General features: G+C 51.4%; 2 protein-coding genes across 4 annotated transcripts in view; both read left to right on the forward strand.

Annotated features, from left to right (window-relative positions):
* Nucleotides 1-10,517, forward strand: part of STK10 (serine/threonine kinase 10) — a 52,009-nt gene extending 41,492 nt beyond the window's left edge. For both annotated transcript variants that reach the window (XM_074916163.1, XM_074916164.1), the window contains 10 exons: nucleotides 1,329-1,459; nucleotides 3,238-3,361; nucleotides 4,600-4,779; nucleotides 5,043-5,135; nucleotides 5,294-5,423; nucleotides 5,837-5,961; nucleotides 6,487-6,675; nucleotides 6,989-7,114; nucleotides 7,386-7,499; nucleotides 7,616-10,517. In XM_074916163.1, coding sequence (XP_074772264.1) covers nucleotides 1,329-1,459; nucleotides 3,238-3,361; nucleotides 4,600-4,779; nucleotides 5,043-5,135; nucleotides 5,294-5,423; nucleotides 5,837-5,961; nucleotides 6,487-6,675; nucleotides 6,989-7,114; nucleotides 7,386-7,499; nucleotides 7,616-7,756 — 1,353 coding nt within the window. In that variant the 3' untranslated portion in view covers nucleotides 7,757-10,517. The remainder of the gene's footprint in view (nucleotides 1-1,328; nucleotides 1,460-3,237; nucleotides 3,362-4,599; nucleotides 4,780-5,042; nucleotides 5,136-5,293; nucleotides 5,424-5,836; nucleotides 5,962-6,486; nucleotides 6,676-6,988; nucleotides 7,115-7,385; nucleotides 7,500-7,615) is intronic.
* Nucleotides 10,518-17,278: 6,761 nt separating this feature from the next.
* The window catches only part of SH3PXD2B (SH3 and PX domains 2B), a 79,014-nt gene continuing 75,685 nt past the window's right edge, over nucleotides 17,279-20,607 (forward strand). For both annotated transcript variants that reach the window (XM_074915848.1, XM_074915849.1), the window contains exon 1: nucleotides 17,279-17,408. In XM_074915848.1, coding sequence (XP_074771949.1) covers nucleotides 17,337-17,408 — 72 coding nt within the window. In that variant the 5' untranslated portion in view covers nucleotides 17,279-17,336. The remainder of the gene's footprint in view (nucleotides 17,409-20,607) is intronic.

Raw genomic sequence — 20,607 nt, forward strand, 5'->3', positions numbered from 1 at the left:
TGTTCAGGAGAGGGTGCTGGCCGCCTACCAAGGGATAACAGAAAAGACTAGGAGAAAATGAATACTTCTGTTTTTAGATCTGTGTTTGGGTAGCTCCATGAATAAGGCAGGGAACTGCTTCTTCAACAGTGGGGAAGAGCCTGGGGACTGCTTGGGGCCCTGACACCACGCGGCTGCAACAGCCCCACGTCTCTGGGCTCAGGCAGTGAGTCATGGTGCTAATGGGCACTGGGGCTGGCACAGACAGCTCAATGTGGACGTCTCTCATCTGGAAAATAGGGAGTTTTAGCCAGCTGTTTTAATTCAGTTTGGGGCAGTAAGAGCCTTCATGACCTAAACTGGTCTCATGCAGCAATTTCTCTGTGTTGGTTGAACCACTACTGTAGCAGTATGTTGTTACACAGTGGGCAAGTTACGTGCCCTCGGAGTTTCTCTGGCTCCTCCATTGCAGCAAGCTCTCCAGGGGCTTACTTTGGGCCTTGCAGGTTCATGTGAAGCTTTTATATAATCTATATCTGTAATGGTCATCACTGTAAGAGCAAGAGGACCTCAGGGAGCCTTTGCTCATTCCACCACTGTGCCTCCCCTGTAGGGCTGCCTGATTCAAATTATTCATATCCTTATTTTCTTTGCCAAAGAAACTGAGTCTCTGGATGCAGTCCTTCAGCCAGGCTTGGGCTGCTGACGCTGCAGGGGGATGCTGACCTGCTGTGGCACTGCTGGGAGAGGACTCGGGGCTCCTGTGAGCCTGGGCTGTGCTTTGTGGAGGTCACTGTAAGGGGTTCAGAGCTGGCTGTGATTAGTGAAGTATTGTAATGAAGGCAGGAGGGACACGAGCACTGAGCCTTTGGGCAGGGCTGGCTTGTTTTCCTGTGGCTCCATCTGCAGTCACAGCCTGATGTGAGGGCCTTGCCTGCCTTGCACCTGTGAGGGTTTGGGGGGGTACCCATGGATCAGGTAGCCCAGGAGCCTTCAGAGCAGCCATTGCAGGCTTCCTGTTGTGTGGGTTCCTCAGCACTGCGTCAGGGGGGCCGTAGCATCCCCCATCAGACTTCACTTGAGTTAGATGTGGCAAGGAAGGGTCTTCAGGTGGTGGGCTGTCTGTCCTCCAGGTCATTTCTGCAAGGTGGAAATGTGACATGGTAGAAAGGCTGCGTGGCTTGAATGGCAGCTCCAAACTGACTGATGATTTTTGCTCAATGTTGTTTCCTTGGTTATGTTCTTCATTAATAATGGCATCAAAATTGCTCTGAGGCTTCCAGCTGTAGCACCCCATGCAACAAACCAGGCAGCTGCTTCATGGCCCTTTCCTCCCCTGCCAAACTCAGGATTCCCAGATGCACAAGAAGACGCTGAAACGCACCCGCAAGTTTGTGGTGGATGGAGTAGAGGTGAGCGTCACCACCTCAAAGATCATCAGCGAGGATGAGAAGAAGGATGAAGAGATGAGATTCCTCAGGCAAGTGGGTCACTGGGATAGAGGGAGGTCAGGGTGCCAAGCCAGGGCAAGGTTTTCTTCTCCACAAGCAAACCCAGGAGTCACCTAAAGTCCTCTCATTTTCTGTCTTGGTCTCCCTTGGACAAGACAGCTGTTCGGTGTGGACATCACTTCTTTTAGCCTTTCCTTGTCTGGCAAAGGGCTTGATGTACCACACAAGCTGAGCTCTGCACAAGCTGAGCTCTGTTTGCATAGAGGGGAACAAGGGGACAAGGAGCACATCTCAAAGATAATATGCAGGAAGGCTGTGATGAGGGAAGCTTGTGCTGTGGCTGTCTCTGTCATCTGAGGATGACTGAATGTCTCCAGTGATGTAGATGTGCTGGCTCAATGGAAATAAGCACAGAAATCTTCTTAAGATGTTCCTTTTCCTTTTGTTCTTGTATCTCTTCAGACTTTATTAACAGAAAGGCCAAGGGAGTTGTAAACTCCTTGAGCATCACTTAATATTCATGGGTATATCCTCCCTGCTTAAGCCTCTGTGAATCATTTGCAGATCTTACAGCTTTCAAACCTCCATGACCTATTCTCAGGAAGAGAAACTGCTGTTTCTAGCTCCATTACTATCAGTAGCAGCACTGAAATGAGAAGGGCCTTAAAATAATTAAAATACAAATTGTTTTGCTTGCTGCCTTATTCTGTGCTCCCTTGTGCTGCTCTGAGGGGCTTCCTGGGTATCTATTCTGTCCCAAGCACTGTGTCCCTGCAGCAGCCTTATTGCTAGGCTTTAATATCAGATCTGTGCAGAAGCTCATTAGCTACTCATTTTCAGTGTGAGAAGTGCATATAACCCCAGTAAAACACGGGGAAATTTTGTACTAGCCTACAGGGAATTTCCAGGCATAGCTGCTTTCTCCTAGTCCGCTCTCAGCTCTGGTGGCATCCCTGAAAAGAGGCTTCTTTTTAAAATACACTCTGCTCCATCTGCAAGGAAGAGACAGAGAGACTTGGGTTGGAAAGCATCAAATCCCTCAACACCTTTTGGGAGAAGTGGTTATTCCCCTGGGGCTAGCTAGCATGCATGATCAACTCTCCCAGCACCTTGATTTGCACTTAGAGGCTTGCTTCTGGCTTTTTGGAACATGTCACGTATTGATTTGAAGGTGAAATCGGAAGAGAGCACATCGTATTGCACCAGTTGATTTAATGGGGCTTGAGTTTGTTTTGAAAGAGGGAATCGTTCCAAAGTGCTTTTCCCAGGAGGGCCCTGGAGCAATGCAATGTTGTGGTAGTTAGGTCAGAATTTGGGAAAACTGCCCTTTCTGCCACCCAGGCATGAGCAAGAACAGATGTGGAGAGCAGTGCCAGCTTGACCTGAGCTGTGTTCTGAAGACCAGTATGCACTAACCCAGCTGGCAGAATGGGTATTTTGGGTGCTGGCTGGAGGAGCGGTGCCTGCAGAATCACCTTAGGAGTTTTGACAGGGCTTGTTTGAGAAACAGTGTACGCTAACAGGCCTTACCTATGAAAAATTACAGTTTTCCCACAGATACCATAATTAGCATTCTGCTTCCTCGTAGTGCTCTGGGGTCACAGAGCCCAAGAGCACATCAGTCAGTTGGGATTTACCTCCTGCCTGTGCTCAAAGCAAGTGGCAGGGCACTACGGGATGGCTGTGCAGCTTTCCTTCCCTGCTGAAGCGCTCTGCTTATTGATTCTGCCATCTCTGCTCAGACACATGCCTCTGTACTTGTCTGACTCTGTACTTCTCTCTCCCCCTCCGTTATAACCCTCTGCAGGCGTCAGGAGCTGCGGGAGCTGCGTCTCCTTCAGAAGGAGGAGCACCGAAACCAGGCCCAGCTCAACAGCAAACACCAGCTGCAGCTGGAGCAGATGCTCAGGCGCTTCGAGCAAGAAATGACGGTATGTGAGTAGGGAAGGAGGAGCTCCTGGGTATCAGCTGGTTTGACTTCTCTGCAGATGCCCTGCAAATGCTCATGCCGGGTGATGCTCTCTGGGTTGTGGCAGTCCCGGGGCATGGTGTCTGGAGGGAGCAGGACTGACGAGGAACCCCTCTGGGGTCTGAGGCATGGGACGTGCTTGTGGAGGACAGAGGCTTTTGTGGGTGTTCAGCGTATCCAGCCTGCAGCTTGGGAAGCACTGACTGCCATTGTCTGACAGGGTGTAGCAGGAGAAGGCTTGTTCTGGACTTTCCCTCTTTTAATGATCTTTTCTTATTCTTGTCCATTCACAGCTACTGTGAGAAACAGTTTATAGTGCTGATGTATTTCACAGAAAAAAACCCTTTAAATTAAGAAAGCATCATGGTCAGTGTGTGACAGCAGGAAATCTGGCAAGTCTTTGAGTGTAAATTGAATAAAGATAAATTGGTCTTACATACTTAGTCCCTCCATGGGAAGCTTCCATTGAAGTAAAATTATTTTGTAGATAAGTCCCTTTAAAGCTTTCATGAGCCATCTTTTAAATACACCTTTCATGTGCACCTCATAACCCCATCCCCTCGTGGCAGGCTGGGAGCCATCACTCATTTGTGTGCTTTGTTTTATTTCTAGTCTTGACATGCCATGTCTGAACTGCCATCTTAGCAAGTCACTTCTCATTTGTGAGACTTAGTTACTGCACAGTGCGATGTGCAAAAGCCCCAAACCTGCTTCCTTTACCTTTTCCCTCGGGCAGTTTGCAACCTGCTCTTGTTGACACTCGGGTGCTCCATCTCTGCATCTCACAGGGAAGGAGATATCAGACACAAGGGTGCTGTCAGAGCGCAGTGCCCTCAAACTTGGAAATCCTTGTCTGCAGATAAAGAACTGTTATGCTTGGGCTTCACTGCCTGCTAATATTTGCCAAGGGTCGTGGGTCCCAGTGGGATGTTGCAGATCAGGACATAAGCAGGAGAAAGGCTGGAAGTGCATCAGTGCTAGAACAATGCTTTGTGCTCACCCTAGAGCTGTTTCTGCTCTGTGTGCTTCATGGGGGTGTTATTTGGAAATTTCTCTCTCCTGTGTTTAGTAAAGAGGCTCAATCCGTGCAAGGACAACCTCCTGCCCCTTTTTTTCCACCCCCTTTTTTTAAAGAAAACTTTTGGAAGAAAATGAAGGGGAGAGGAAGTTGAGGTTGGCCTCTATTCCCTTCCTGTACAGACAAAGAAGAAGTTCTACGACACTGAACTGGAAAACCTCGAACGGCAGCAGAAGCAGCAAATTGAGAAGATGGAACAAGATCATTCACTGCGCCGGCGGGAGGAGGCCAAGCGCATTCGCCTGGAGCAGGAGCGGGACCATGTCAAATTCCTGGAGCAGCTGAAGCAAATGAAGAAGGAGGTAAAAATGAGGATAGGATGGAGGAAGGCTGGTTTCCTGCATCTTTTTCTTCCAGGAAAGCTTCAGCATTTCTCCATGGGAGAACTCGAGAAGGAAGCAGTTGGTGTTTTAGCAGGAAGCTCTTGACTGTTGTGTGTCCCCCCCCCTTTTTTTTTTTTTGTTATATTTGGGTGTTTTCTGAGGTCCAGCTGTTTAGCAACATTAGGTGGGGTTGTTCTTGGCCTAAAGTTACCTGCTGATAAATCTCATTTCCCTCCCCAAAGGTCAAGAACGAGGTTGAGAAGCTGCCACGGCAACAGCGGAAAGGGAACATGAAGGTGAAGATGGATGACTTTGCCCAGAAAAAACAAACCATGGTAAGGCTGAGAGAAGGTTGCCGCAACTCCAAGATCGGGAAGTGCATAGTAGACAGAAGCATGTCACCTGAGGGACTGGCAGTTTCTAAAACACCACCAGATGCTTTTCAAGTTGCAGCAGAAGGAAGGCTCATGATGGCACTGCTGTTTTCTTTCAGGAACAGGAGTTTTTGGCCAAGCAGAAGGAGGACCTGGAGCTAGCCATGAAGAATATAACTGCCCAGAACAAAAAAGAGATCTGCGACAAGGAACGCGACTGCCTGAACAAAAAACAGCAGCTCATGAGAGGTGGGTGGCAAAGGCTGTAAAGGAGGAAAGCAAATGCTGTAACGATGGGTTTATCCAACACTGGCTCTTCCCACGCAACAGATGCTGTGACAGAGTTGCAAGCTGGCAGGATAGGATTTAGAAAAAACAGCCTTGCCAGATCCTGTCTAAATGTTTAACAATAATAATACTTAGCACTTTAATCTTCAAAGCACTTTACAAATATGAACCAATTAGGCTTTATAATTGCAAGAAATGATTCTCCAATATGGTTTGCAACTAATTTCTCTTGGAAAACAGGAGGTGAACAGTCCCCCCCCCAACACCTGCTGCACTGCTCCTGCATGTAGGGATCCCTTATGCTTGGGACGCTTTGTGTGACCAATCTGGGGGGGCCAGGGTGGGTTGTCTCCTGACCGTTCTCCCTTCCTCAGACCGGGAGGCATGCATCTGGGATCTTGAAGAGCATCAGCAACAGGAGAAACACCAGCTTGTCAAGCAGCAGCTAAAGGACCAGTATTTCCTCCAGAGGCATGAGTTGCTCCGGAAGCATGAGAAGGTGAAGAGTTAGCACCTTCCTGTGCTGGTGCTGGTCGGCAGGGTGCTTGGGTGTCCCCAAAAGGGATGTTTCCCTTCCAGGCTGTAAGTGGGTAAGGGTGGCTTAGGAATTAAGGGACTTGGTCATTATCAGTGAGAGGGGACCAGAGTAATGCTCAGGTCAGCCTTCTTGCTTGGGACATATATTCTGTTCTGTGTGCATTTAATGTAGAAGCAGCTGTGAACTTGGGGGGCTTTTCTGTAGATCTGTCACTGTCCAGTATGTGGGATGGTGGATTCCCAGAGCAGTGAGTGAAGACTGTCATGTCTTACAGTTGTTTCTGCTTCCTTCCAGAGTCCCCTTCTCCTCCGCTTTCACAGCATGTTCAGTAGCTGCCCTCACTTCTTGTCCGCTTGGAGCTGTCTGTCACCAGCCACCCCCGTGCGATTCCCAAATCTGCTCTCCAGCTCTCTTTGGTCTTCTTAGCACTTTGTTGTTGGCCTGAGGTGTCCCTCCTCCTCTGATACCTGTCCTGTGCCATTGCAGGAAAGGGAGCAAATGCAGCGATACAACCAGCGCATGTTAGAGCAGCTGAAAATTCGGCAGCAGCAGGAGAAAGCCCGGCTCCCCAAAATCCAGCGGAGTGAAGGGAAGACACGCATGGCCATGTACAAGAAGAGCCTCCACATCCACTCCAGTGGGAGTGCATCTGAGCAGCGGGAGAAGATAAAACAGGTCAGGTCTTGCAAAGGGCACCAGGGTTGAGGCTTGGCTTGGAGTTGCAGTACTTCGCTGGCCTAATGGCAGAAGGGAAGTCAGAAATAGGCAACTTTTCCCAAATTTCAAACCTACTGCAGAGAGTCAGAGGTCTCTTGCTTTTGTGGCATCAGTTGTGGTTTTCAGTGCTGCTGTGACTAGTGTTGGGAAGCATCCTCAGGGCTCTTCTTTCTTTCCTATATAATAGTGCAAGCTGGCCAGTCTTTTCTTAACCAGCTTCAGACATCAGAGCAACGCTGCCTACATGGGCACCTGCTTTTCTCTCTTCCAGTTTGCTCAGCAGGAAGAGAAGAGGCAAAAAGCAGAGCGGCTGCACCAGCAGCAGAAGCATGAGACACAGATGAAGGACATGCAGGCCCAGTGCGAGAGCAACACAAACGAGCTCCAGCAGCTGCAGGTACCTGTCCCTCCTGGCTTGGTCTCTCGGAGCTGCCTGTGAACTGTTTTGGCTCCAGCGCAGGGAGTGGGTCATAAGTGGCTGCTGAGGACTGTCAGTGAACTAGACCTCATGTTCTCTTGCTCTGCCTTGAGAGGTTTCTGTGGCCATGTCTAAATGTGCCCTAGAGCTCAGAGCTCTGAATGCCTCTGGCTGATGCAAGTCCTATTTGACCACTGGATTTACAGTCCCAGCTGCTTAATGGGTGTTCTGTCTTGTGATCTGTGTTTAGAATGAGAAGTGTCACCTCTTGATTGAGCACGAAACCCAGAAGCTTAAGTCCCTGGATGAGAACCACAACCAGCACATGAAGGAGTGGCGAGATAAGCTGAGGCCACGGAAGAAGGTAGTGCCTCCTCCGTGTGAGCAGGGTGTTCTGCTTGGCTGGTTGGAGGGGACAGTGTTCATATCTCCAGTACAATCTCAAATTACAGCTCTTGTGTGTGTTCCCTTCTGCTTAAGGCCCTGGAGGATGAGCTGAACCAGAAGAAGCGTGAGCAGGAGCTGTTCTTCAAGCTGAGCGAGGAGGCAGATGGACAGATGCCAGCATCCCCAACCAAACACGCCAAGTTCGTCCCGTTCAGCTCTGCAGAGAGCTCATAATGCCTCACAGCTGGCAGGCCACCAGCTGGTACTTGCTGTGTCCTCCTGGGCTGCAGGTGGGCAATTTGGACCTGGAAGATCCTCTTGGCAAGCCTCTTCTTGCAACAGCACCCTCCTGTCCCCTCACTGTCTGGGATAAACATGGCCTCTGTCCTGCACTGAGGGACACTGACTGGAAGTTTTGGTGGCTTTTCCAGGTGCTGGGCTGCTCAGCACAGCTCCAGGCTGGGAAGCCGGGCAGGACCCTTTCTGTGATGGTGCACTGTTAGCTGTATGTGTTGCCTCTCACATGAGCCTGGCGCTCACTGGGCTTGTCAGCTCAGACTGAAGCAGTAACTGCTCTGAACAAGAGAAATAGGTGATGGCTCTTGCCCTCTGCGCAGGAATTTTCAGCCTCTCTTTCCAATGTGGCTGCTCCTCCTCCTGGTCCTCTCTAAGGACTAGTCTAGGGCAGAGCAGCTTTGGCATTGTCTTAGGCTAACCTCGGCCTTGTGGCCTCCCAATACTTGCCTTAAATGTATTTCTATCTACTGTGGTCCTTTTTTGCTCAAGGGAGAGACACTGATTTGGATTTTTTTGTCTTTGAGGAGGGAGGGTTGGGTTTTCCTTTCCTCTTCCTCCCCCTACAGACTTTGCAGAAAGGGGACGTACTTCCAAAGATGCTTCTGCTTCTTCATTTGCTGTGATTGCTGTCACCACAGTCCCTCTGGCACTTAGCTAACACTATCTTAACAGAGACTATGGCATAATTAAACTGATCAGCTGGCTGCAGGCTTTTTTCTCTTAAAGAAGTGTATGTGTGCATGCAGAGGAGGAGGTTTTTGACAGTGCTTGGTCCTGTGGTGACACAGTGAGGTATCGGTCAATCATGTGCCTTCTGCTAAAGACAAGTGAAGGGCTGAAGGGTGTCATTGCCAGAGCTCTCATGATCACACATGTGCTTGAGTTTGTTGTTTGGTGGTTGGTTTTTTTTTTTTTGAAGTGCTCTATACGTGTGGGTCGTGTGGGTCAGCCAGCCTGACCACTCTGCAGTCAGGATTGTGGGCTGCAAAGATTTAGAAGGAATAAAGGAGTCTTGAAACGAGGGATGCAAGGGAAGAGGAGATGCAAAGACAGGTCACGGTAGCTTTACTCTCAGCATTGCTTTCTCCACTGATGTCCCATCTCCTTATGATGTGCCACAGTTTCTTGGGTGTTTCTCCTGGCTTTCAGCTTGGAGTCACACTGCAGAGCAGCAGAGCAGTGGCATGTCCAGCCCTCTGTTCTTTCTGCTCCATGGTGATGCATCTCGGTTGGGCAGGCTTCCTCCACCTGCCCAAGGCAGTGCTTGGCTGGGCTGCTTGGTAGGACCCAGAGCACAGACCTGGGTAGGGGGACAGAGACCTCACTGGGCAGCACCTTTTTTACTCAACCGAAAGGTGTAAGGTAGCACTTAAGTTTATTTCCTCTGATCTCTGGACAACATTGCTTGCTTTAGGCCTGCTTCCCTAGCAAGAAAAAAAATGTTTCTGCTTTAAAGAAAAGAGTTGTTTTAAAGTCTCATATGTTGATTTAGAGATATACTGCTATTTCAGAAAAAGGTGGTATGTGATGTGCTACACTTCTAGGTACCTAGCTGAAGGAGTCAGGCCCCAGATCTTTAACACCTCTTTATCTGAGATAAAGTACATTATTTACTACCTATTTACAGCCCATAATACATATTTATAAGCTTTCTGCAAACTAGCAAGACTACATCCATTTGGGCCTTCCAAGTTTCTTCTGAATCCACACCTTTAATGTCGTTACTAATAAACATAGCCTAGATGGACGGCTGAGGGCTGGGACCCTTTGCAAGCAGACTGCATAGCAGCATTTCAGTAACTAGCCTGTTCTAGGAAGACTGCCTGTCCCATCTCCAAAAGCATCGACTGTGCCTTTCAGATACAATAGTGCCAAGCTGGGAGCTGATGTAAATTCAAGGAATGCAGAGGGTTATTCCTGAACCAGGATAAATGTGCTGGTTTGAGCCTTTTAATTGCATTGAAAATGTGTTTTAGCAGCCCCAGTGGTTTTGTTTCTGGTCACACTCCAGGGTCAGGCCGGAGCTATTCTATGAAATGGTTGTTGTTGTCACAGAAATCAGTACCTGGTGCCTGTTCTTCATGTGTTACATGCGACTTGCAGAAGGGTGTGCTGCAGCAGGGCTGTTGGTAGCAGACCTCCTCCAGCTGAAGGGCACTGCTGCCTTCACCAGCACCAGCTCTCTCTGGATACTGTGCAGCCATGAGGAAGGAAACTATTTCTGGAGGCTTTTCAAGAGCTGGTGTGATGCCCCCATGGTAAATCAGTTGGTTAATCGGTTGTCCCTTTCTCCAGTCCAGCTTATTTGCAGCCTGGAGCTAGCAACATAGTTTTGTTTTGGCTAACAGAGGGTGGGAATGGTTTTGTGCCCTGTCCCTTCCTTATTCTCTGTTCCCTCTCTGGGTGTGCCAGGGCTCTAGTAACCATGTCCCTCTCCTAGAAGAGGGCAGGGAAGCACATCTTCTGATCATCAAGTTTACAGGGTGTTTTTTTCCCCCCCTTCAAAAGAGGATGTTTTTGTTGTTTCCTGTTGAGAAGGAACCATGAATAAACCCGGCTTGGTTTTGAGGGGGGATGGGATGCCATTTTTTTAAAATTGTGGCTTTGAATAAAAAGGGGTTTTTAATATTTTGTCTTCATTGGGGCCACCAATATGATGTAAAGACCCTTCTAATAAAGTAACAGACTGAGAAACCTGGGCATGTGTCTGATTTCTTGCCTGATCATCAGCTGTAGCCTCGGACCAGCTTTGCTTCTAGTCTGGGTTTTGCTGACTTACAGGAATGTCCAGAGCCAGTTCTGGCATGTGAACCTTGCAAGGCTGAATTTCCAGTTCTTTAAAATAGAGCTAGTTGTTTCAGAAACACTTCTGCTGCATGCTGCAGCTCGGTGGCAATGACATTTTTGCTATGTAGCTGAAACTGGTAGACCTGAAGCGAAGCAGCGGTTGTATGTTAAAACAGTGCTCGGCTGACCCTGCTTGGTGGAGAGGGAGTATTGCATCCTCTCATCTGAAGAGTGCAAATCACTTATGTATGGCTTTTTCTTCCTTTTTAATTAGCTTGCCTGGTTTTAACAGAAGATCTTAGACAAATGCATCATCTGCCTTGCTTTGGTGGGATAAAGATGCCTCGCTGTCTGCTCCCACACTACCCTCGGCTGAGGAGTGCTTGGATCCTGGGGATTCGTGATGGGGCCAAGACACAAATCACATCTTCCCTTGTCAGTGCAGAGGGGAGATCTCTGCTTGCTCCCTTGGGTTGCTTAAAAAAGCTCCCACCACCTCTGCAACCAGCCACAGGGCCTGTGTGGTCTTTTCTTTTCTGCTCAGAGCTTTTTACCTGCTGGCTTAGTTACAATTTCTTTGATTCAGAGGCTCTATGCCAAGCAAGGACACATGATGCAGAAGGGCATCTTTGACCTGAGCCCCCAGCGCTAATGTGTTTTTTTCCCCCTTGTTTTTGGAAGGTTGCTCTGGAGTCTGCCAGCTTCTACCTTGAGTTTCATGCTGGAAATGACCTTGCTACCAGTGTCCACCCAGGTTAAGTAATACTGCAGGCTGTGAACTCAGATGGGGTGCTGAAAGGGAAAGGGAGTTGGTACTGTAAGTTGTTGCTGGTGGGGTTTTAAAGAGGCAGCACTGTGGTGAGAGAAGGACAAGAGCAAAGCATGAGGGTGCCTGTGTCCTTGCTCCATGAGACAGTAAGAAATGAAGTAGCTGAGGATGCATAATTAGCCATCTCCTTCGTTTACATGTACCAGGACTGCACTCTTTCCTAGGACACATCGGTCAAAACTAGCCTCAGTCAGTGTATCCCAGTGAAGGAGCGGATCTCATGGGAGGATTTAACTTCATCTGCATGTCCTTGGCAGTGCCTGAGGGGAGTTTCATCCATGAGGATACTTACATTTATAAATATATGTTGAAAGTACTGTGTATTCCAGAAATAACTGCCGCTTACCATTCTGCCCTGGTGAAGTACTGAAAACAGAGCAAAAGTAAAAATCTTTCTTAATTTTTAAAAATAGAGATGACAGGCCTGAAAAGTTGCTGGTGCTGCAGCAGCTGTAGCATACTCAGCTCTCCTCATTACCTCCTCTGTGCTTTGTGTCCTGTCACGTCTGGGCTCCAGGCTCCTCTGAGCTGCCCAAAGGCTTTTGCAGTGTTCCTGCTGTGATGGGGATGATGAAACTCCCTGGGGGAAGAATAAGCAGGGCAGGCAGGAAGACTCATGGAGCTGGGGCTTGTGCCTAACTGCCTTCCTGCTACGGCTGCATCTGCTCTCCCTCGCTGCAGGAGGACAGCTGGAGGTGAGCACTGCTGTAGGCACCTCCTTCAAAAGTCATCTGCACTCTGTTAAGGCAAATGCTGTTGCATGTTCTCCTGATGCACTGGACACTGGTTTAATTCATCAACTGCCAAACTATGCAGTGCTTGAGCAAGCCAAGCCTCTGCAGAGGCTGGTGGCTCTGCCTTGCTGATGGGGTTTGTTGCTGCACCGCTCCTGAGCGGGATGGGGCTGGGTGGCAGGGACACATTGCCCTGGCATCCCATCTGCCCTCACAAGCACCCACTGGGACTTCCCTGGGCCTGGTTTCCAGGCTTGCAAGGGATGCAGGGGTGATGTTTGCTCTTCTTTCTCTTGTTCACTAGATGGCATGCACACTGAAGCAGCAGCCCTGGCGTCTGGAGTTCAGCTGCTGCCTGAACAAGCACAGAACCAGAGCTGAGCTGTCCCATTGCATTGAAATGTTTGCTCACTCTTTTTCCTGTACTCGTCATTTGCTATGGCACAGTTGTCACCAGATCTCTGCTTCTCATCGGTGCTTCACTATTTTGTCTCCTGGTCCAGCGTTGTCCTCAGGAGCTTTCCAGGGCTCCATTACCCACTGGCACAGGTGTGCCAGGAGGGTCTCCCCTATTTGAGGGTTGAGCATCCCCTCCACGGCATTTGCTTCTCACTGCTGTCATATCTCTGTGCAGGATGGGTGAAATCTGCTGCCAGGATGATTGTGATGGGTGGTATCCACACCACACAGCTAAAACCTGCAATACTGCACTCAAAGCAATGGAAAATTGTTCCTGGTGGTGGCTAAGAATCAGTGTAATCCAGCACTAGTGATATGGTGGGTATTCGCTGCTCTGCTGGGCTTCAGCTGGGCTTCTCTGTTGTGGTAGGAGCATAATTTTTGACTGATCTTTGTGACGGAGCATGGGAAAGATGGATGCATTTGTTCTGTACACAGAGAAGGACTGGGAACATTTAGCCACCTGGCACACAATCATAACTTTTAAATTAAAAAGCAAGCAACAATAGTGGCTTCTCCATGCCAGAATGATTGCAGATAGTGTTTCCTCTGCAGTTCAGGGCTCATGGTGGGACACTGCTTTCTCATTCTATTCTATCTCTGATACTTGACAGACCTCAGGGATGGCCCAGCTGTGCCCAAACAGCTGGAGCCTGGTCACAGCCAAGCAGAAACCCAGTTGCACATCTGAGCTGATGGCTGGCTTTTCAGAAGTCATTTGCCCCTTGCTTTAAATTGCTCAGCTGATCCTGACAGAGGCGGAGAACACACATGAGTTGAGGAGATCTTGACTCTTGAGTGGGTGGTGAGCTCCCCTGTGTAGTTATTTCGTTTTGCTTATCAATACTTCAAACTTCGGTTAGGGCAGCAGGAGATGACTTGTTTATCCCAAATCTCCCCTCGGTTGCACCTGTACCCTTGTACCACCTAACCTCCTCACAGGAGGTGCTGCTGCCAGATCTCTGCTGCTCCTGCAGCCATGCCACCACAGGTGTGGGCCAAGCACAGGACTCCCAGGTCAATCACAAACCCCTCATTTGGGCTCCCTTAGCAAATTCTTGGTAGTTTCATTGATAAATTACTGAGGTGCAGTAGAGCCCAAGCCAGGTACATCTCCACACCTGGCTCCCCAGTGTGCCTCTCTCTGGAGGCAGTCAGGTCAGTGTGTAAAGCTGCGCCTCGCTCATCTCAACAGCTCTCGTTAGACTCATTAATTAAAACCAGGAGCCATTTTGCAGCATTAGCTGCGGTTGTCTCCAACTTCTCCTTGTTCCTGGATGCTCATAAGCTGTCAGGCTGCAGCCAGAGCCAGTGCTGCCAGGATGCAGGAGCGATGGAGTCACTTCAGCAGGTCATGGTGCTGGGGAAGCGATGCTGATGCTTAAGTGCTTCCAGCTGAATTTTGTGCAGTTGCTTGGCTCTCTGCCAGCATTTGTAGGCCTAGAGTGGGTTTATGCTGGAAGACATGGATAAAATAATCCCCTGTGTGTAACAAGCTGGCTGTCTGATACACATGATTTATACCAGATAGAAAGGAATGGACCAAGAGCCCAACAGCGTGTGGGAGCCATGGGGCCACATCCAGGACAGTACACAGAAAGGAGCTGGAAGTGTAAGGATAGAAGACCAGGGTTGCTGGAGCAGGTAGGTCCAAGATGCTGTGAGATCTCATTCATTATGTTCTCCTTTTGCTTTCCATGTCACACATCTCTGTGTGAGGACCTTGTGGCACAGGGAAATCGATGTACCAGCAAGGGAATGCCCAAAGGTTTCATGCACCCCTGAGAAGGGGAGGTGTGCACAAAGCTTCCCCAAGCCAAGCACCATCTGTGTCCCTCTGGGCTGTTTCAAGTTCAGGAGTGAGGTGTCCTTCACCGTGTCACAGTGTGTTCATTCTGTCTCTTTGGCAGAAGAACCAGGATGAAAATGAAGGGGGAGGCCAGCATGAAGGTTGCTGATGAAAGTGCACAGCAGTACAGTGGTCCACAGCAGCAAGAAGGCCTTGTAGAAGGGGAATGCAGGGAATGGGATTTAGGCTGTAAAAATGTGCAGAACTTGTGTCCTTACACCAAATCCACCATCTGCCTCTATGGTAAAGTGACAGTCTGGAGGAAGGATTTCTGTCCCCTTATGTCCGTGGCCAGTGTGAGATGACAGAAACATGAGTAGGGATGAGGCTCCTTTCAGAGCCATCTCATAGACTTCCCTGCTTGTTTTCACAATTCGCTTCTGCTGCTGGTCCTTACCGTGCTGGCCATCAGGACAGCTCTGCACCCAGCTGGAATGCTGTGCAGGGTCCGGCGTGCTGGGGGTGTTGCAGCTGGTGGCAACTGGGACTCTGGCTGTTCATCAGCTGCTTGTTCGGCACCCATATGGTCCTACACCATCCCTCTGTGCTGCAGCTATCACTGCTTCAAAGCTAGACTAAACGTCTGTCAAGAAAACGTTTTAGCCTTTTCATGGATTCTCCACCTATAGGTCAAAATGCTCTCTGAATGGTATGTTCTTGATTTGCTCTTTCCAGAGTTGTTTTTTTTTTTTTTTTTTTTTTTCTCACAGACTCATCTAGGGTTCATGGATAGTGAGTCCAAGGTGTCTTGATGGTGGAATTTTTGTTAATGTACAGGTGGACTGGGCAGCAAGTTGATCGATCTGGCTATGTAGTTTTCAGTGCATGAGGGGTGTAGAGCACTCCTGTAAAACCAAATTACCAGACTGCATCAGACTAGCTCTGCATATGTGCAACCAGTGTCCCAAGCAGAGACATCCTCTCCCCAGATGTCTGGCAGTCCCACAGTCACTGCTAACCAGAACAAACCAGCACCTGAAACAAGAGGGATGGCTACAGCCATAGCATTCGTAACTCAGTTGCCTCACTTAATTCCCCTTACCTTGCAATTTATCATCTATTGCATTTTGTTTAGCATGTTTCTGTGCTGCTTTTCGTGGTTTGTATATCCAGTTACTTGCTTCTTTTATCACTGTGACCCCTTGCCTGGCCTTACAACCCTTAGCTCTTTAGGTTACATCCTTCTCTGCATTGCTCAGTTGCAGTGCTCTCAGCTGCTCTCTACTTCAGTTTCTCCTTTCAGCATGTGAAGACCAGTAATCGTTTCATTCCTCTCTTAATCCTCTTTCTCCAGTGTTCCACATCTCCTCGATGTACACTTCTCTTACCAACATGATGCACAGCTGCTTTGGATGGTTTCCTTGCTATCCTTTGGAGGACTCATGCATCTTTCAGGGCTTTTAAAACCAGTAAAACTCCAACCACTCAAGCCTGGGCACTCCACATAGCATCAAAACCTGCAGTTCTGCTGCCTGTTGATGGTTTCCCAGGCTTCGACCCTTGATTAGCACTTCAAGGTCCAGCCCCAGCATCCCTCATGAATGTCAGGGCTTTTCTGATGGGAGAGTAAAGGGAGGGTTCTTCAGGGCCTCTCCATGGCCTCCTGCCCATCTACCTGCAACACGTGTCTGACTGAGGAGTAACAACAGGGCTGGGGCAGAGAGGGAGATGTGCAGCTGGTCTACAAGTAAACCAGCCCTGCAGCAGCTCGTCAGGGAGGTCACTGGTGGCGTGATGTCCCTTTCTGACAATGTAGCATCCTTCCTGTGGCCATCTCTGCAGGGGCACTGTGGTCTTGGGCTTAGCTGAGCCGGAGGAGGATGAAGATGAGCCCTTTGGGAGGGCAAGGGGGTAAATAAAGCCTGGTAACCTGCCTGCACCTCCATTAATTCTCTGGGGTGGTTGTAGCAAAGTTAACAGTATAAAAAGGAGCCACATTTAAGGAGCTGCTAAGGAGTGAGATGAGTTGTTTATGATTAAATTAAATTCATATGAAAGCTTATGACCTGCCAGTGCAAGCCTCGAGTAACTTTATAATGTAATTAAAAGCCCAACGGGGGAGAGAGCTGTGGTTATGCCACGTGTCGAGGAGCTGCTGGGAAGAGGGAGGCCGCGGGAGGTGCGGCTGTGGAGAAGCGCCTGGGCACTGCCTGGTCTCCTCCGCGGCCCGAGGGCAGAGCTGGGCAGGGAGCCTGGCTCCAGGGGGTGGGCTGCCGGCGAGGAGAGGTGGGGTGCCCTGGCTCAGCGCCCCCCTTCCAGGGGTATGCGGGTTGTCCTGAGTACGGCAGTTCTGCTGATCTGACCATACCCACTGCCAAGAAAGCCACTTTTTTCTGCTCGCTTCCTGGATCCTTTAGGGATGTGGTTGCTCGTGGCCAAGTCAGCCAACAGCTGCCTTGGGGGCTGCTGTTCCGGGACAAGAGCGGGGTGAACGACCAAAACCTGGTGATGGAGCCCACGCACAGGCTCGCCAGGCCGGGCAAGATGGGCAAGCCCGGACTCCCCTCGAGCCCCCTCCCCGCAAAGGGCAAGCAGCCAGCTGCTCCCCCTGAAAAACTGCACTCAGGCACCGCTGAGCCGCCTCCCCATCCCCATCCCGGGGTGAGGGGCCGCGGACCCCCCGCCACCGGCTGCGCGTGGGGCGGGCGGCGCCGGTCGCCCCTTTAAGCAGGCGGCGGTGGGGCCGCCCCGCCGGCCGGGATAGGCCGGGGCGGGCCGGGGCCGCCTCCCGCCCTCGGCAGCGGGCGGGCGGCTCGGCGGGCTCGGCGCGGCGCTGCAGGCTCCGGTCCCGGCTGCGTGCGGCTGTGCCTCCCCCAGCGCCGCCGCTCCCCGCCTCGCCGGGCTGCGAGAGGCAGAGGCATGCCCCGGCGGAGCATCGCGGAGGTGAAGGTGCTGGACGTTCAGAAGCGGCGCATCCCCAACAAGCACTATGTGAGTGCCGCGGCTCGGCTCGGGGCGCCCGGCCCCGGGCGAACAAAGGCCGGGCGCTGCCGGCCCCGCTCCCCCGCGGCTGCCCCGGGGCCGGAGGGAAGAGGAGGAGGAGGAGGAAGGCAGCGCTGCCGGGTCTGCCGCTCCCACCCCCGGCGTCTCCCGTGGGGTTCACCCGGTGCCCCCCCTGCCAGCCAGGGGACGCGCTGCCTCTTCCCCCCGGCCCCGGCTACCGGCGGGACCTCGCCGCGCTGGGGGGGCAGCGCCGGTGGTGACCCTGCGCGGGACCCGCCGCGGGGAAGCGCCGGGAGGTGCCGGTGAGGAGCTGCGGGCGGGTTTTGCCGGAGGGGCTCGGGGGCAGCGCCCACACGGGAGGAGGAGGAGGAGGAGGCGTCTCCGGGGCAGCACCGGGCAGTGCCTCTGCTTTAGCGAGGGAGCAGCGTTTGGCCGAGGGGCTCTGAAACCTGTTGCCTGCAGAGGCCCGGGGCAAGGGACCACCCGGCTCCTTCCCTCTGCGCCTGGGACAGCGCTGCCACCCCTGCGAGGTGTTCCCGCGGGTCCCCTGCTCTGCGTGAGCTGCCCGGGGAGCGCCTTCCTCCATGCTCCAGGGCATCTTCCAAACTGTTGTGGGTTTGGCTAGTTTTGAAGGGGTTGGTTTTTTTCCTTTTTTTTTTTTTTTTTTTTTATTAAACTTTGGTGTGCTTCCAGGCATCCGTGGAGATCTTGTGGGTGAATCCTGACAACAACCGTAAAACAGAGACCAAAATGTATCCCTGCCCCGTATGCTTTAGGCCGGGATGACCCCGTGACACACTGTTTGTGGCACATTTTGGTTATGAAGATGTGGTGTTCATTCCAGCTGGAGTGTGTCATGTCAGCAGAGCCAGGGTCCCTGCGTTTTGGGAGACTGGGGGCTTCTCCAGGTCACCCTGGCTGGATTGTGGCAGTGAGCAGCAATCTGAGGAAAGCAGAGGGCAGGCCAGCTTTAGCCAGGATGGAGGGGAGGGTAAAAAGGACTGTTACCTTCTCATTGTATCCAAGGATGTGGTGTGGCTGCTGCAGCCCAACTCCTTATCACCCCTTCTTCCTCTCCTGCCCTGCCTGCAGATTTATCAGCCTTGGCTGAGCTTGACCCCAGCTCCAGACATGCCCCTTTCCTACCCATCCAGACCTACTCATTGTAGCTGGGTTACGCATCTGATCTGGAGGAGTGCGTACGTGAAGAGGTTTGCTGAGCTGCGTACACTTCTGTTTGTCTTGGCACATCTGTTGCACCGTCGTCAGGTCCCGTAACAGGGCTCGGACAGGATCGCCTGCAGCTGCTCCTCCGCTCTCCCTTTGGGCCTTCTCGTTCCTTTGTGGGGTTTGGGGGCTCTGTGCACCCCTCGGGACCCATGTCCCCATGGCTGGCACATGCACTCCAAGTGCTGGACGTGATCTGTTCTGCACACCGTCCCTGCTCACCCTCCACCCGCATGGGCGAGGTGGGTGGAGTTGGCACAAATAATCCCTGTGAGGCTGGAAAACTGGGACAGAGGTATTTTTTAAAAAAGAGCGGTATGTCGGGGCAGCTGGGTGGGGGCACCGGAGTAAAAGCTCCCAGGGCAGTGGAAGAAAGCTCATGATAGCCAGCTTGTGCATCCCGGCCGCTCGGCTGCCCTCTCCCTCCTCCACCGGCAGCTTGAGTCCTCTTCCTCTAACCTTCCGCTGTACTTGTCTCAGACCAAAACCCGTCAGTGTGAGCCAGCACAGCTCGCAGCGCGGCTGAGCCCAGGGAGGGGCAGGCAGCTTGCAGGCAGCAGCCTCCCCAGAGCAGCACTGGAGTGAATGGGAGCCCTTGCCTTGTTTGAGGAAATCAATCGGAACTAGGCAGATTCACAAAGCCAGTTAATTATATGGAATCAAAACGTTCTTTTTTTTTTTTTTTTCTTCTTCTTCCTCCTGCAACGAGAGGGAGAGGAGGGGCAGCGAATCGGGGCTGAGTCATCTTACTTTAGACTGTATCTGCTGGCATGCTGCAAATCCGAGTCAACCACAAACTGTACATGTTAAACCTTTGCTCTCTGCCTTCTCATTGCTGAGCATAAATATGCTCTCCTACATCCCCTGAGGCAGCCGCTCGCTGTCCCCAGGGAGGCTGGAGGAGCACACCAGCTTTTCCTCCTGTTGCCTCTGCGCTGGCCTGACCGACAAGTGACCCGTACTGCTCGGGCTTGGCCTCCTCTCTGCGTCGGCGAGAGGCTTTTCTTTGCCGGACAAAGATGCAGTTGTGTTGGCTGCACTGAGGCCACAGCAGAATGTTGTGAATTCCAGTTTCCCAGAAAATTGAGATCAAACCATTGTTTCAAAGTCCTTATTGAAGCATGTGGTGGGGAGGGGCTGTAGGAAAGGCCAGCTCTATTCAGGCTGGTGTCGGTGGCCCACCACCTTGTGCAAAAAGAGCTGTGTTGCCCAAGACAAAATCTTGTGCTTTTTTGGATCTCTGATTTGAAGCAGTAGACACAATATTCTTCCAGACTGTGGGCTTGGGCTGGGCAAGGACCCAGCAAGGTGTCAGGAGGGGTTTGGGTAGCTGGGTGCCAGCCGGAATGCATGCTGAGCTGAGTGCTGGGATTTAACTGGGGACCCGAACGCAGCCCCATGCCTTCGAACGTGTGTGTGCCTGTGAACAGCACTGGCTCAAATCCTGGTGCAAGTGAGCATCAGTCCAGCATGCTGCTGTCTCGGATTCTCACAACATGTCTGATTGCTGTGCTCTTCTGGAAGAACATGCTAGGACAACAGTGTGCTTGTCCCATCTCTTGTCCATCCTCCTTACCTTGGTGACAGCCCAGTACCCGACCTGAGGGCACGAGGAGCTGGGTGGGTTATTCACAGGAAGCTCAGGCGTGTTTAGAGGCGTTTGGGGGGATAGGAGAAATGGGAATGGCTTCTTGACTGCCCTCCTCCTTGGTGGGGTGTTAAAGCCTTGGTGGGTTGCTGCAGCGAGCACTGCTAGCAGAGGTCAGGCTGAATTGCAGTTAGCGGGCGTGCTCTCCCCTCGCCTGCTTTCATCCTTGCGGTCAGCCTTGTGCTTCTGGAAGGCTCTTGCTGCCATGTGCTGGCATGGTGCAAGGCCGACACGCCTGCTCCCGTTCTTGTCAAACCAGCTCCACTCACGCATGTGGAAGGGCTGAGAGGGGAAGGATAACCCGGCTTCTTG

Source organism: Athene noctua, chromosome 12 (genome assembly GCF_965140245.1).
Source record: "Athene noctua chromosome 12, bAthNoc1.hap1.1, whole genome shotgun sequence".
NCBI classification, from domain to species: Eukaryota; Metazoa; Chordata; class Aves; order Strigiformes; family Strigidae; genus Athene; species Athene noctua.